Here is a 12,850-nt window from a genome sequence, read left to right as displayed (position 1 = left end):
CATGTGCCTACACACATTTCACCAAATTTGGTTTCTGCAGGCCTTTTGTTTTCCTACCATCTGTAACTATTGTTTAGACATGTCTTTCATTTCAAAGGTAAAGTTGTATCCCAGGCATGACTGTGTTCTTATTCCACATTTTCCTGTTTGAATATCAGTGCCAGACTATCAACATTGTCTACCCAGTCGATGATGGAGTGAATGGTCTGGTTCCTTCACTTGACAGAATTTGCAAAGAGGTGAGGTTACTATTAATGAAACAATGTGCTTGTGTACAGTGGTTTTCGTAGCACAACATGAAGGGACCCAATGCTACCTCCGGATTAGGATACTAGTCAGTCAGTCAGTCAGCCAGCCAGCCAGCCAGCCAGCCAGCCAGCCAGCCAGCCAGCCAGCCAGTCAGTCAGTCAGTCAGTCAGTCAGTCAGTCAGTCAATCAATCAATCAATCAATCAATCAGTGAATCAATCGATGAATAATTATATGAATGAAGCAATCAATCAATTAATCAGTCAGTCGGTCAATCAACCAATTACAGGTAACTTGTGCCTGATCACCCTGATAACGACGTGGAAGTAACACAGCCAACTGAACTCCCTCCTTGTTGGCACTTTATGTGATTAAATGTAATTTAGACAAAGTTAAATTTGAGACAATGCCAGTCAGCAGTCACCTCTCTAGACGGCTTGGGGGTGCAACCTTTGAGCTCTCTGCTGGGGGCGCCTCATGGTTTGCTTTGCATTTGCTTGCTTGCTGGCCTGTGAGAAAAGTCATTTTGCCTGCTTAGTTTTCGAGCCTTTGTCCCTCTCCTCCCTCCCTTTGGTAAGTATTGGGTTCCGTAAGTATTCCACAGACTGTGTTCAGTATGACGATGTCTTTGGTGGTGGCCACTGGCATGCGTTGCCATGGATACCTTTTTCCCTTCACCTGATTTCTGCCCCGCTCCACCAACCTTTAAGGCACCAGCTCCCAAGCCAATCTATTGTTGACGAGTTTAAAGTGCTCTTATGCACACTCTGTCATGTATGTAGGAGTCTCGCTGAAGAGCCGGTTTACTGAAAATCACTCCTGCAATACAGTGTGTTGCTATTATAGGCACCACATAATAATAATCATCTTTACAACTTTTCATCTTTTTCACTTTTATGGTTCCAAAGCTGCCTGCCATGGCAGGAGTTGACTGTAATGTGTCAGTATAACCATTTTATAGTCACTTACAATAGGTAGAGAGATCATGATGTTTTTAATTTTCCTTAATTTCATTCAAGGCTTCTGAAGCTGTGGAGAATGGATGTGCTTTTATTGTTTTAACTGACAGAGCTGCAGGACAACACCATGTTCCCATGAGGTGAGCCCCTCTGAACAGTATTGACTGATCTTCTTGTTCCATTTGCATGGCCGTGGGAAAGTTTTCCGTTTTGTCTAAACATGTTTTGGTTATAATTATGGCATAACATAACATCAACCAAAGGTGAATTCCCCTGCATGCTGTTAAATCAAAGAGAAACTGGCAGATCAGTGGCAATACAATTAGGAGAGTTTTTACATGCAGCACCAACCGCCTTCACTTTTTTGAGGGAGTGTGAGTCATGGCTGTCATGTGGCAAACATTTTTAGTGGAAAGATTTGACAAGTTTTTAAATCATGCGACTAGTTGATGCTCGTTGTTCAAATGACTAAAACACATTTAGTTGCAAAATCAGATTATGCCAATGTTCTTCTTAAACATTTTAGTGAGTCCACTGTATCCAGGCCTTTTTGGTAACAATAATCAAGAACAACCACTTGATGGCGTGCCATGATCATGGATGATCACAGATAATAATACACTGATGACAATCATTTTGAGCTACATGTAACAATAAATTTAACGTGAATGTCTTCTTCATTAAATTCAGCTCCCTGTTGTCATTGGGTGCGGTTCACCATCACCTTATCAGAATGAAACAAAGGTCACAGGTTGGACTGGTCATTGAGTCAGCTGAAATCAGGTAGGGTTTGATCAAAGTATTTTTCATTTCATGGACATTTACTTTGCTTACAGAATTCAAGAAGACTTGTTCTCTGACAACTTCTTACCAGTGGGCTAAAATTGTACTCAGCTTGTTAGCCTGCGAGCAAGCTCTCTTTTAGGTCACCCTCAGGTGGACAGCACGAGCAGTGAGCAAAGCAAGCTTTGAGAGGATTTATGTACCTCAATTCTCTTGTGCTATCCTCTCGCAGCTGACCTAAAAATGAGCTTGCTCGCAGGCTATCTGAGCTTGTAAAATTTGTAGTCTCATGTTCTTGATAAGTAGGATTCGATTAACTTTTACTGCCGTTCTCGTATCATCCACTCCTAACATTTTGCTGATCCCTGTGTTTTGTTGGATTCTGTAAAAACCAAACCAGCTGTTGAATGACTTAACTCTCATAAATAAGATGTGCAGAATGCAATAAGTTTAGATGATATTTGTCTCTACGCTTTGTTTACCCAAAAGGTAATGCAATTGTTAAGAGAAACTGTGAAGAGCAAATTTACATGAAGTTGAATAGTTTGGTCTCCCTTTGATTTCTTCCAGAGAAATTCATCACTTTTGTGTCCTACTGGGTTATGGAGCAGATGCAATATGCCCATACATGGTTTTTGAGACTGTTGCCAATCAACGAGAGCAAGGTACAGAGATTTTAGGAAACCTTAAGATTACTTTTGTCACTTGATAACATGTAAGCAATATTTATTTATTCATGGTATTAAAGAATTCAAGTTTATGTTCTTTTAGGTTTGCTTGACCCTCCCCTCTCTGACAAAGAAATTGTTCAGAACTACACTTATGCAGTGGAGAAAGGCATTGCCAAGGTTATGGCTAAAATGGGAATATCCACACTTCACAGTTACAAGGCAGGTGTCTGATGGATGAATGGTATCATAACATTAAAGATTGTTATATAGGTGACATTCATAAATTTCCTGCCAAAGTGCACGCATTCATTGTGTAGTTCATAGTCACATGACATCTAACAATAGAACTGTTTTCTGCTAAAAGCCAATGAGCATGTAAAGCAAAAAATGTTACGTCATGTTGCCATAGGATTCAGCACATTTTTCAAAGTTTATTGGTCTTTTTTTTCCATGTTTGATCTATTTAATGTCTTTGTTGTGCTACATAACAAGTTACTTAATGACTGGTTCCTCGGGAAACAAGTTAATTTGTTTCCCTTGAATCTCAATGTTTCCTTTGGAAACATTGAGATTCTCGGGGAAGCAAAATTAACTGTTTCCCTCTATTGTTATTGGTATTAGGATGTGCATGCTGCTAGGAACTGAAAGTGGGGAGTAAAATTATTTTGCCACAAGCTTACTAGTCAGAGTAGATCTAAACATGCAAATTTTATCCAGAGGTCCTTTTGTGTCTGCTCATGTCTAATAATCTTTTTATAGGGAGCTCAGATATTTGAGGCTGTTGGGATAGCAGAGGAGGTATGTAATTGTATTTAATTAAAAACAAAATGAACTCTTCTGCCAGCTGGCAGTGAAGGCCTTTAAAAGCCTGACTCTTCTGAGGCACAAGCTTGTGAAATCTCTGGAAATGGGTCCCGCTTACTTTACTCTTCCATGATATGGATGTCAGCTGGGTACCCTAGACTTCTATATCCTCAATGCACTGCTGCTTCTATCCAGGGACTGAAATGATTTTGCTAAGTAAGCTTGTACCTACAAAGGACACTAATGTAATGATAATTCACTTAAAGGTTATTGACAAGTGCTTTGTTGGAACAGCATCACGGCTCAGTGGAGTAACCTTTGAAATCCTTGCTCAAGAGGTGAGATGTACTTCCAGTACCAGTAGAGATGTTCTAAGTAAATGGTAATGAACTTATGGCATGTCAGAATTGTTCAGTTTCCTGTGAGCAATGTCTGCCCTCAAGATTTGGAAAGGCTTTCAAAAGACTCCTAATATGGGTTTAGGGGCTGTAACTTGTACATAGAATTCACCTAATGTAATGGGCAATGTTTAGTCCCTAAAATTATTATTACTTTTTAATTAACATCCATGTTAAACAAAAAAAAAATAGAAATTTATTTCTAAACCTTGCTCCAGAGTGCATATTTCTAAAATACATTTCTAAAGATTTTTCTTGGGCGCGTACCCTCAGTCTCTTCAAAGAACTCCTGAGGGCCTTCTTAACGTCTTCATTACATGGCCATTGGCCATATACAGGGTGTTACAGGTGAAATTCACATGTCATGCCTCCTTTAAAACTGAATGACATCCCTAGGATGCAAGATTGGATCGAAATAGGATTTTCCAGGATGACCAGTGAAGAGAAATGGCCGCACTTATAACATTTGTGGTTCTGAAAGACTCGGCTATACTAATTAGTGCATCACAATAACTTGTCTGATCTGTTACAGGCTCTGAGCAAGCACAGTGTTGCATTTTCTGATCGTGACTGTGACAATGTCCTGATTAATAACAAGGTACGGTATTTGCAGTGAATATGACTAATAATCAGTTATACTGTCGTTTTCCATACCTGATTTCAATGTTTTAATTTAAGGACGGTGCCTACTCTTGCCACTGCACATACAGTCTGCGCATCTTGAGATGCCCTGGTTTCCTATGGGTAGTGCCTACTAATACAGGGATATTTTTGCGTGGTTTAAACTATGCGGAGAAAGCAGAACTTGTAAGTGCTCTTGGTATCCAAAAAGAAAATTGGGGGCCAACCATGCATTTTTCAGAGATAATAATTTAGCTTCAATTTGGAAAAAAACACCATACATTGTTTTGTATTTTACTGCTAATTGTTGTATTATTGTTGCTTGATTATCTTTGAAAAATGCATGGTTACCCCCAATTTTCTTTTTGGATTCCAATAGGCCTTGCTAGGATCTACTTACCCCGCATAGTCATAAACCGGGCAAAAATACTTCTGTATTAGTAGGCACCGTTTTTTAGAGTAGAGTTTAAAGAACGGAAAAACTCCATAATTATTTCTTGTGACATGTAATAAAACCTCTGTGCTGTACCTAATCCTCAAGACATTTGCCTCCCCTGACCTTACTTTCAAAATTTAAGGTGACTCTGGACCCCCCTCCCCCCCCCCCCACTGGAATTTTTTTTTGACTTGGCAAAAAGTTGCATGTTGGTATACTGATTACAATATTATTCAATACTAAAAAATGGGAGTAACTTAGTTTGATTTTTAGTCATAACCACTTAAAGGTAAATTTAGGGCTGTTTTAACAGGTTATATTGTTGCCATGGTAACCTTTAAAGAGGAAGGAAACACAACTATAACATGTTCACCAATTAGGCATTGTTTGATACCGTTATTGTAAATTGTATCAACTGATAAAGACCTGGGTCCAGTTGTTCAAAGGCCGGATAACTTTATCTAGTGGATAAGTCGCTATCCGTCAGTTTCAATCTGTGCAAAGATTTCAGTATTTCCTCTTGTACAAGCGAATATGCACACTCTAACCACAGTTAAGTTTGGGAGTGTACGAAAACCTAGGACAACGTTTTTCGTGTAGTATATTTTGGACCCTGAATAGTGCCTTATCCAGCGGATAAAGTTATCCGGCCTTTGAACAACTGGGGCCTGTAGTGTTGATCTGTCAATATATTTTGTTTCTTTTGTCTTAGGGTGAATACCACTGGCGAGAGGGAGGAGAAAAGCATATAAATGATCCCAAATGCATTGCAAACCTGCAGGTGGGTCTGATACACAAATCATTATCAATATTAGAGAGTTTTAGGTTACCCGTTTGCAGTTCGACGTTCAAACGCAATTTTATTTAGTTCTTCTTGCAAATTTATGGCTGCCATTTTGAATCAGCAGCCATTAATGGCACTTGTTTTCAAGATCCAATAGGATTTATCAAATTTAGCATTTCGCCCGAATTTGTACCTCTGTTAATGGATAAAGACTTGCTCCACAAGATTTTTGTATCATTACCTGAGATAAAGCAAAAATTATGCGCTAAAATTTAATTAGCTTTCAGGTAAATGACATGTGAAAACCTACCTCTCCACGTTGAAAACGCACATCAAAAACCTCAAATGGACGTGAAAGAGTGGTCACATGACCTCCAGCAGTTCTCGGTAAACTCGGATCTAAAACTCTCTATTATTTAAGCTCCCTGTACTCTTCTCTATCCTTCCCCTGCATAGTACTATCACAATCTTCCCCTATATACTACTTTCACTAGCTTTCTTACATACTAATGTCCCTATACTGCTGTCTAAACCTCATCTTTATACACCTCTTTCACACTAGCATGGAGCATATGACTGTATCTCTTACCATTCTTTGACCTCTTGCATTCTTATTAGTATCTAATGTTGAGCTAGCCTCCTTTATATAAATACTATATCCCTGTAACAAATTATACTTCATGGAGAAATTGGCTTATGCACATAATTTGGTTGAATGATTTCATTGTAAAGCCCTTGATTTTGAAGGGAAAGGAGCAATGTGAATTGAATAACTGAAAAGTGTTTCACACAAGTAAGGAGCCTTAGGTCAAAACCCTTACAAAGCTGGTTTCCAGAACCTGCCAATTTAATGGCAAGCTCATCCTAAGAAGATTTGGAGAGACCAAAGCTTCTTACCTTTAGAAGTTAATTGATGGATTATTTTTGATGATTATCTTTTAAGGCTGGTTTACACGTATGACACAAGCATAAGCATAAGTGCAAGCATAAGCACAAGAAACCAACGTGTAAACTGGGGCGACGCAAGCATTAACGCAAGCACAAGAAAATGAAATTGTTCCTTTTTCTTGTGCTTGCGCTTATGCTTGCATCATTGCGTCACCTGCGTAAACCGGGCTAATGCAAACATACTGTAAGCTGAGTACCTCCGACGTCCGCCATCTTGGATTTAACATTTTGGCGCCAAACGTTTTATTCACTCTGCATGGGTATGCCACCTTGTGCTTACATGTACGCTTATCACTTGTATAAACCAGCCTTTAGTTGGTAAAACTTGACTTTCCTCCCTTCCTCTTCTAGGATGCAGTTCGAATGAAGAGTCAACCTGCTTACCAGAAGTACAGCGAGACCTCCATTGAAGTGGTTAGTAAAGCTTAAAGTTTGGGAAATGCTTTCACTTGGTCGAGTGTTCTAGAGTAGTTTTGACTGTCTGATTTCTATGCTGATATGCTTTAATTTGTAGGTTCGCTCTTGCACCCTCCGTGGCCAGCTGCAGATTAAATTTGCCAAGAAACCCTTGGATATCTCAGAAGTTGAACCAGCTTCAGAAATTGTCAAGAGGTTTGCCACAGGTATGCTCTACTGAAATGTATTTTAAATGAGGCTAAATGAAATTTAGGCAAAGTTAAAATCAAGCCAATGCTGCCATTTCTCCAGGATCAGGTGGGGGGTCCAGGGAGGTCTGCAGGGGCATTGCCATGTGCTTTTGCTGGAGTTTAATACTTCTTTATCCTTTCCTTTTCCCTCCCTCAATTTCACTGCCTATTTGGTGTGATGAGTGCCTCTTTTTCTTGATTGGGGTCCCTTACTAGACTTTAGAGACTACCTGAAATGGTAATGGCAGCCAGTTTAGGAGGGGGCCGCAACCATTGAACCCCAACCCACCCCTCCTCCTCCCTGCCCTAGATACTTCAGGTATCCAACATTGTACAAACAAGAGTTTGCAGTTTGCCATTTATCCCCTTTATCAGAAAATTGTGGCTCCATCTCAGTTGATATTGGTGTGTGAAATGGACGTTATTAGATCGTGTTTATCAAGGATACGATCTTCTCAAACTCATTAATGATTCAAAAGCCAAAGACAAAGGAGATCATGCACCGTAACGTGTTTGGCTATCTGATGAAAAACTCCTTGTTTTTGCATCCTTAATTTCCCCTTCAAAGAGAGTTTGTTTAAGAAGTTATATCAAACACTCGTCACAGTGTTTCATCACAATATCAAAAGCCTCGAAGTTCGTCAAAAATACTCCGCTACGCTTCGTATTTTCAACTCTCTTCTCGGTGTTTGATATGTGCCCACTGTGTCTCGTGTTTGATATATTACATCAATTGTTTTCCAGTATGTTACTGACCTTTTTTTTTTTCAACAGGTGCCATGAGTTTTGGCTCCATTTCCTATGAAACTCATACAACTCTTGCAAAGGCCATGAACAAGTGAGTATGTATGCCTTAAGGATTGTTGCTAAAAAGCATGATTTACCCACAGACATATAGCTTTTGGCTTTACAAGGTTTATTGCAGGAACACGATGTAAGTTACAGTCAAAACTCTTGCCATGCAGACACCTCGCTGTTACGGACACCTCCATTACATGGACAGCAGCTTAATTCTGGCTTAAATAAATGACAGCCTGAAATAAATCTCCGCTATTAAGGACACTTACTCACCGTCCCAAGGGTGTCCGCAATAAAGGGAGTTGACTGTATTTATCCTGTGGGGTCTATATCTAACCCAAGAAATTCTGTTGTTTTGGGAAGAATTCACAAAAAGAAGCTGTCTGAACTTTCATGATAACTTGTACTTAACTTAATTTTTAACGAGTGAGATGAAAACCTTGGTTAACTTTTAATCGTGGATTAGCCTTAATCAGCTTTCAAACAACCTGGCCCAGAATTCTATTATCAGTGACATTATTGTTTTGGACCTTCCTGTACCTTCTTTCTGTGGGTTTTTCTTGGTATCCAAAGATGTGAAATGGTGTCAGGAGAAGTGGTTGGATTCTCTTTAATATAATGGCAAGCTGTTGTCAGCCACACAGTGTTTCCCTTTTATTTTCTCCCTCAAGAAATTATTGCACTCTCGATGTTTTATGTTTTTCTATCTTGTCCAGGATTGGTGGCAAGAGCAACACAGGTGAAGGCGGTGAGGATCCTCTGAGGGGAAATGACCCTGAAAATAATACAAGGTCTGCCATAAGACAAGTGGCATCAGCAAGATTTGGAGTGAATGCTTGGTACCTTGCAATGGCAGAAGACCTGCAGATCAAAATGGCACAGGTAAAGTAACAACCAATAAAAACATTGCTTTCATTTCACAAACTATTCGTTATAAGCAACTAGGCTGCGTTTCTTTTTATTCTTTGATTTACTCTTTGTTTAAATTACACCACCCCACAAGCTTATAGCTTATACTGCATCGTGTATAAATAAAGGCATTCATTCATAACAAGAGCCTAGTAGCCTGGGGCACCCAAGAGAATGCTCTGGGTGCCTAAATCTGTTGTAGCAGCACCTAACACTTCACATGTTGAGCTCCTAACTTCTCGGCTTTTGGGCACGTGGGATCCGTGAAATTTTTCTTCAGCAACAGCCTTGATAAGGACTCCGTTTTTCTGATACTCCAGGGCATCTCTTTGTTTCCTTGTTGCCATTTTATTGTCTCGGATACCTTATAATAATGAAACCTGTGGCATTAAAGAGTTTAACCACGGTTGCCTTAAATTTCACAGGGAGCCAAACCTGGTGAGGGTGGAGAGTTGCCTGGATACAAGGTATGTGCAATGCTCAATACATCGCCGTGCAAGACAAGAGGAGAGGAGAATTGTTCTCAGAGGAGAATTGTTCTTGTGGTTAACCATTGAAACTTTAAATATCGATGTGTATATTCTCTTTACCATTTTCCATGTATTTCTTAAGGTGCAAATTGAGAGAATTTGTGCAAACATCAAGAAATGTTGTCATTGGTGATCATTTATTTTAATTCTCATAACTTGTTTGTTTGATCAAGGAGCGATATTGTGAGGAGAAATTATAGTTGCTCACTATTGGGGACGTTTCTTTACAGTGTCTCTTTCTCCACATGTCATGTATTTTGTTGCTTAAGAAATCCGAAAAGAAACCAGTTGATATTCACCTTGCTAAAGACTTAAAGGGGAAGTATCATGGGTTTTTGGTATCTTTTGGTAAAAATGATGAAATAAGACCTTCAATCAGCTGCCAAATAATTCTAGAATGACGGGAGGAAAGAAATCAACTCAATTCTTGAAAGGAACAACTCGCGACCTGTTCTAGCGCATTTTAAAAACAAAAATGCGAGAACTTAAAAAACATTATAGCCTAACATTTTTCAAGATTCCGGCAATCCATACCGGCCTAGTCTACCCTGTCTCTGGCCAGAGACACTACTTTTATTGCACTGGGGTGATAATTTATAACAAACTTGACAATTATTTCGTTGTTCGTGCTGACAGACAAACATTTTGGGGTTTTGAAATGACAACAAATTTGCGTGATACTTCCCCTTTAAGTTAAGTTTCCCAGTTTATACAGTGGGCACCTGAGATACTCCTCTTGTTTGAACAGGCACCATGCTTTCTAATCTAGATGCATGACTGAAACATGTAGTCTGACTGTTTAATTAAAGATTTTTGAAAATTGGTTTGTTCAAATTCCCGCCTCTTGGGTCCCAAACCCATTCAAATTCCCTACCATAGCCGCTCCTCCCCAAAAACAAATGTTGTAATTGTAGGTATACGGTAACGCTATTAATTTTGTAAACTGTGTGATTTACATTCAATCATGTTTCTATACATATTGCAGCTGTAGGAGCAAGCCTATGCGAACATTCCTTTTATTGGCCTTGGAAATTTTCCATTAATTAATTAGCTTGAAGAAGTTGAATTTTGCCCTCAAAACATGTATTCTTGTGTCTTGCTAGGTCTCTAAACACATTGCCAAGACTCGTAAGTCTGTTCCCGGTGTGGGGCTGATCAGTCCCCCTCCTCATCACGACATCTACTCAATTGAAGATTTGGCTGAGGTGAGTCAGCTTTGTGATCATCTTTGAGCACTTGCTAGCCAGATCATTCTGAGTTCAGAGTGCTTATTACCTCACATATTTTCTGTTTTAGCTTATTTACAACCTAAAGTGTTCCAATCCCCAAGCCCGCATCAGTGTGAAGCTGGTGTCTGAGGTAGGAGTGGGTGTGATTGCTGCTGGAGTTGCAAAGGTAGGTTGCGAATATTTATGACTTAGTGCGCGCTCTTTTGGGACTATTCCAGAATAGGAATACTCGGAATAGACGGTATTTGTGTTCTTTTGGGAGCTATTCCGTTTTTGGAATGAACAGAATATCATTCTGTTTATTCTGCTCCTGATAGCAGAATGAACAGAATGGAAGCAATAGGGTTTACACGGAATACACAGAATACGCGTTCTTTTGGGAAATTTTTGGTGGGAAATCCTATGCGGTCGCTCGCGTGTGCAGACATATTTGTTCTCAGATCACCTCGGCCATGCGATGGGTATTCCGTCTCCAGATTTTAGGAACGTTCTTTTCGATATTGAAATTCCGTGTATTCTGTTATTCTTAAACCGGAATAAGAATAACTTGAATAGCCCCAAAAGAATGCACCATTAGTTTCTGAACCTCACAAGAAGGTCGTTAAAGGGGCACTGTGGTGGTTACTTACATGTGTTTTAGTTAAGAAGTTGTAGATTGACCAAACGTTTATTAACAGTTTTGTCCACGATTTTTGGATGCTCCGCATATAAAAGGAGTTTCAGTACTCCCAGCTATTTCGTACCACAAAAAATTAGAGATAAAATATCAAACATCTGCCTGGCTACAATGATCCATTAGCTGCTACAACAGACTTGAAACCGATACAGAAACACAACAGAAACTGATATTTACGGTGACCTAGAAACTTGCTGAACACGAGTTGTACTTTGTTTTTCCCAGGGTCACTCTGAACACATTACTATCTCCGGCCATGATGGTGGAACAGGGGCGAGCACGTGGTCAGGCATCAAGCATGCCGGGTTACCATGGGAACTCGGCATAGCTGAAACCCATCAAACTCTTGTACTGAATAATCTGCGCAGGAGAGTTGTCCTGCAAGTGGATGGACAGATCAGAACTGGACGAGACGTGGTGATTGGTGCTCTGTTGGGTGCTGACGAGTTTGGGTTCTCTACTGCTCCGCTTATTGCCTTGGGTTGCACAATGATGAGGAAATGTCATCTGAATACATGCCCTGTTGGAATTGCCACACAGGTAAAGAGCTTAGAATTATGAAATAGATTTCTCTTGAACAAAAGGCTCACCTTTATAAAGCTTTCCCTTTAACACTCGTTCCCGGCAAACGGTGTTTTGTTTCTTTTCTTTGCCAAAACTAGAAATGAGGTGAGTAGCGACTCCTTATATGCTAATTATACTTCACGTTTTGGATGTTGAAAGAAATATCACTTTGCACTCCTGTTGTATCTTTTAATTTGAACTCTTAAATGCAAAATAAATGGTGATGATGATGATGACGACGACGACGACGATGATGATGATGATGATGATGATGATGATGATGATGATGATGCGAAAACACGAATTGGATGTTCATTTCAATCGCTTTCGATTTACCTGTCTTTTCAGGACCCAGTACTAAGGAAGAAGTTTGCTGGAAAGCCAGAGCAGGTCATCAACTTCTTTTTCATGTTAGCTGAAGAGGTAAGAGCAAAGTGTAGCCCCGATTGGTTATGATGTACATTATCTCCAAACCGACATACGGAAGCTAGTCATTCTGGTAGGCATGATGGGTGTTGGCAAAAGCAACAACTTCTTTGCATGTCAAATGTTAGGACAACTTGTGGAATGTGGTCAAATTATCTAGCAACATTAATTAGTATCAACTACATTCAAGCTCAGAAAAAAAAAAAAAGAGAAGATTTACCATCTTGTGCCCTAAATTTGGAAATTCTTCTGCAGAACCTTTGTCTTGATCATGAAATTTTTCGCATGTTTCTCTTTGCCGTGGCTGTTGTGTCAGTGTTAATTAGGTCCACCCTCCCTGATGTATCTTTGTAACAACTTCTTTTCTAACTTGTCTGTTTAATGCATGTATGCCAATATGCCAAACAAGTAAACAAAAA

At 39.6% G+C, this 12,850-nt stretch overlaps 1 protein-coding gene across 1 annotated transcript in view; it reads left to right on the top strand.

The window, feature by feature from the left end:
• Positions 1-12,850, top strand: part of LOC146483663 (uncharacterized) — a 66,171-nt gene that overhangs the window by 26,733 nt on the left and 26,588 nt on the right. The window contains exons 18-35 of the mRNA XM_085105811.1: positions 159-239; positions 1,268-1,347; positions 1,898-1,990; positions 2,561-2,655; positions 2,762-2,884; positions 3,425-3,459; positions 3,732-3,803; positions 4,396-4,461; positions 5,633-5,701; positions 7,004-7,066; positions 7,167-7,275; positions 8,074-8,137; positions 8,814-8,979; positions 9,432-9,473; positions 10,640-10,741; positions 10,833-10,931; positions 11,667-11,981; positions 12,354-12,428. Coding sequence (XP_084961937.1) covers positions 159-239; positions 1,268-1,347; positions 1,898-1,990; positions 2,561-2,655; positions 2,762-2,884; positions 3,425-3,459; positions 3,732-3,803; positions 4,396-4,461; positions 5,633-5,701; positions 7,004-7,066; positions 7,167-7,275; positions 8,074-8,137; positions 8,814-8,979; positions 9,432-9,473; positions 10,640-10,741; positions 10,833-10,931; positions 11,667-11,981; positions 12,354-12,428 — 1,749 coding nt within the window. The remainder of the gene's footprint in view (positions 1-158; positions 240-1,267; positions 1,348-1,897; positions 1,991-2,560; positions 2,656-2,761; positions 2,885-3,424; positions 3,460-3,731; positions 3,804-4,395; positions 4,462-5,632; positions 5,702-7,003; positions 7,067-7,166; positions 7,276-8,073; positions 8,138-8,813; positions 8,980-9,431; positions 9,474-10,639; positions 10,742-10,832; positions 10,932-11,666; positions 11,982-12,353; positions 12,429-12,850) is intronic.

Source organism: Pavona decussata, unplaced genomic scaffold (genome assembly GCF_977016875.1).
Source record: "Pavona decussata unplaced genomic scaffold, jaPavDecu1.1 SCAFFOLD_38, whole genome shotgun sequence".
In the NCBI taxonomy this organism is placed as follows: Eukaryota; Metazoa; Cnidaria; class Anthozoa; order Scleractinia; family Agariciidae; genus Pavona; species Pavona decussata.
The sequence above is the reverse complement of the archived record's forward strand: the minus strand, read 5'-3'. Positions and strand labels throughout refer to the sequence as shown.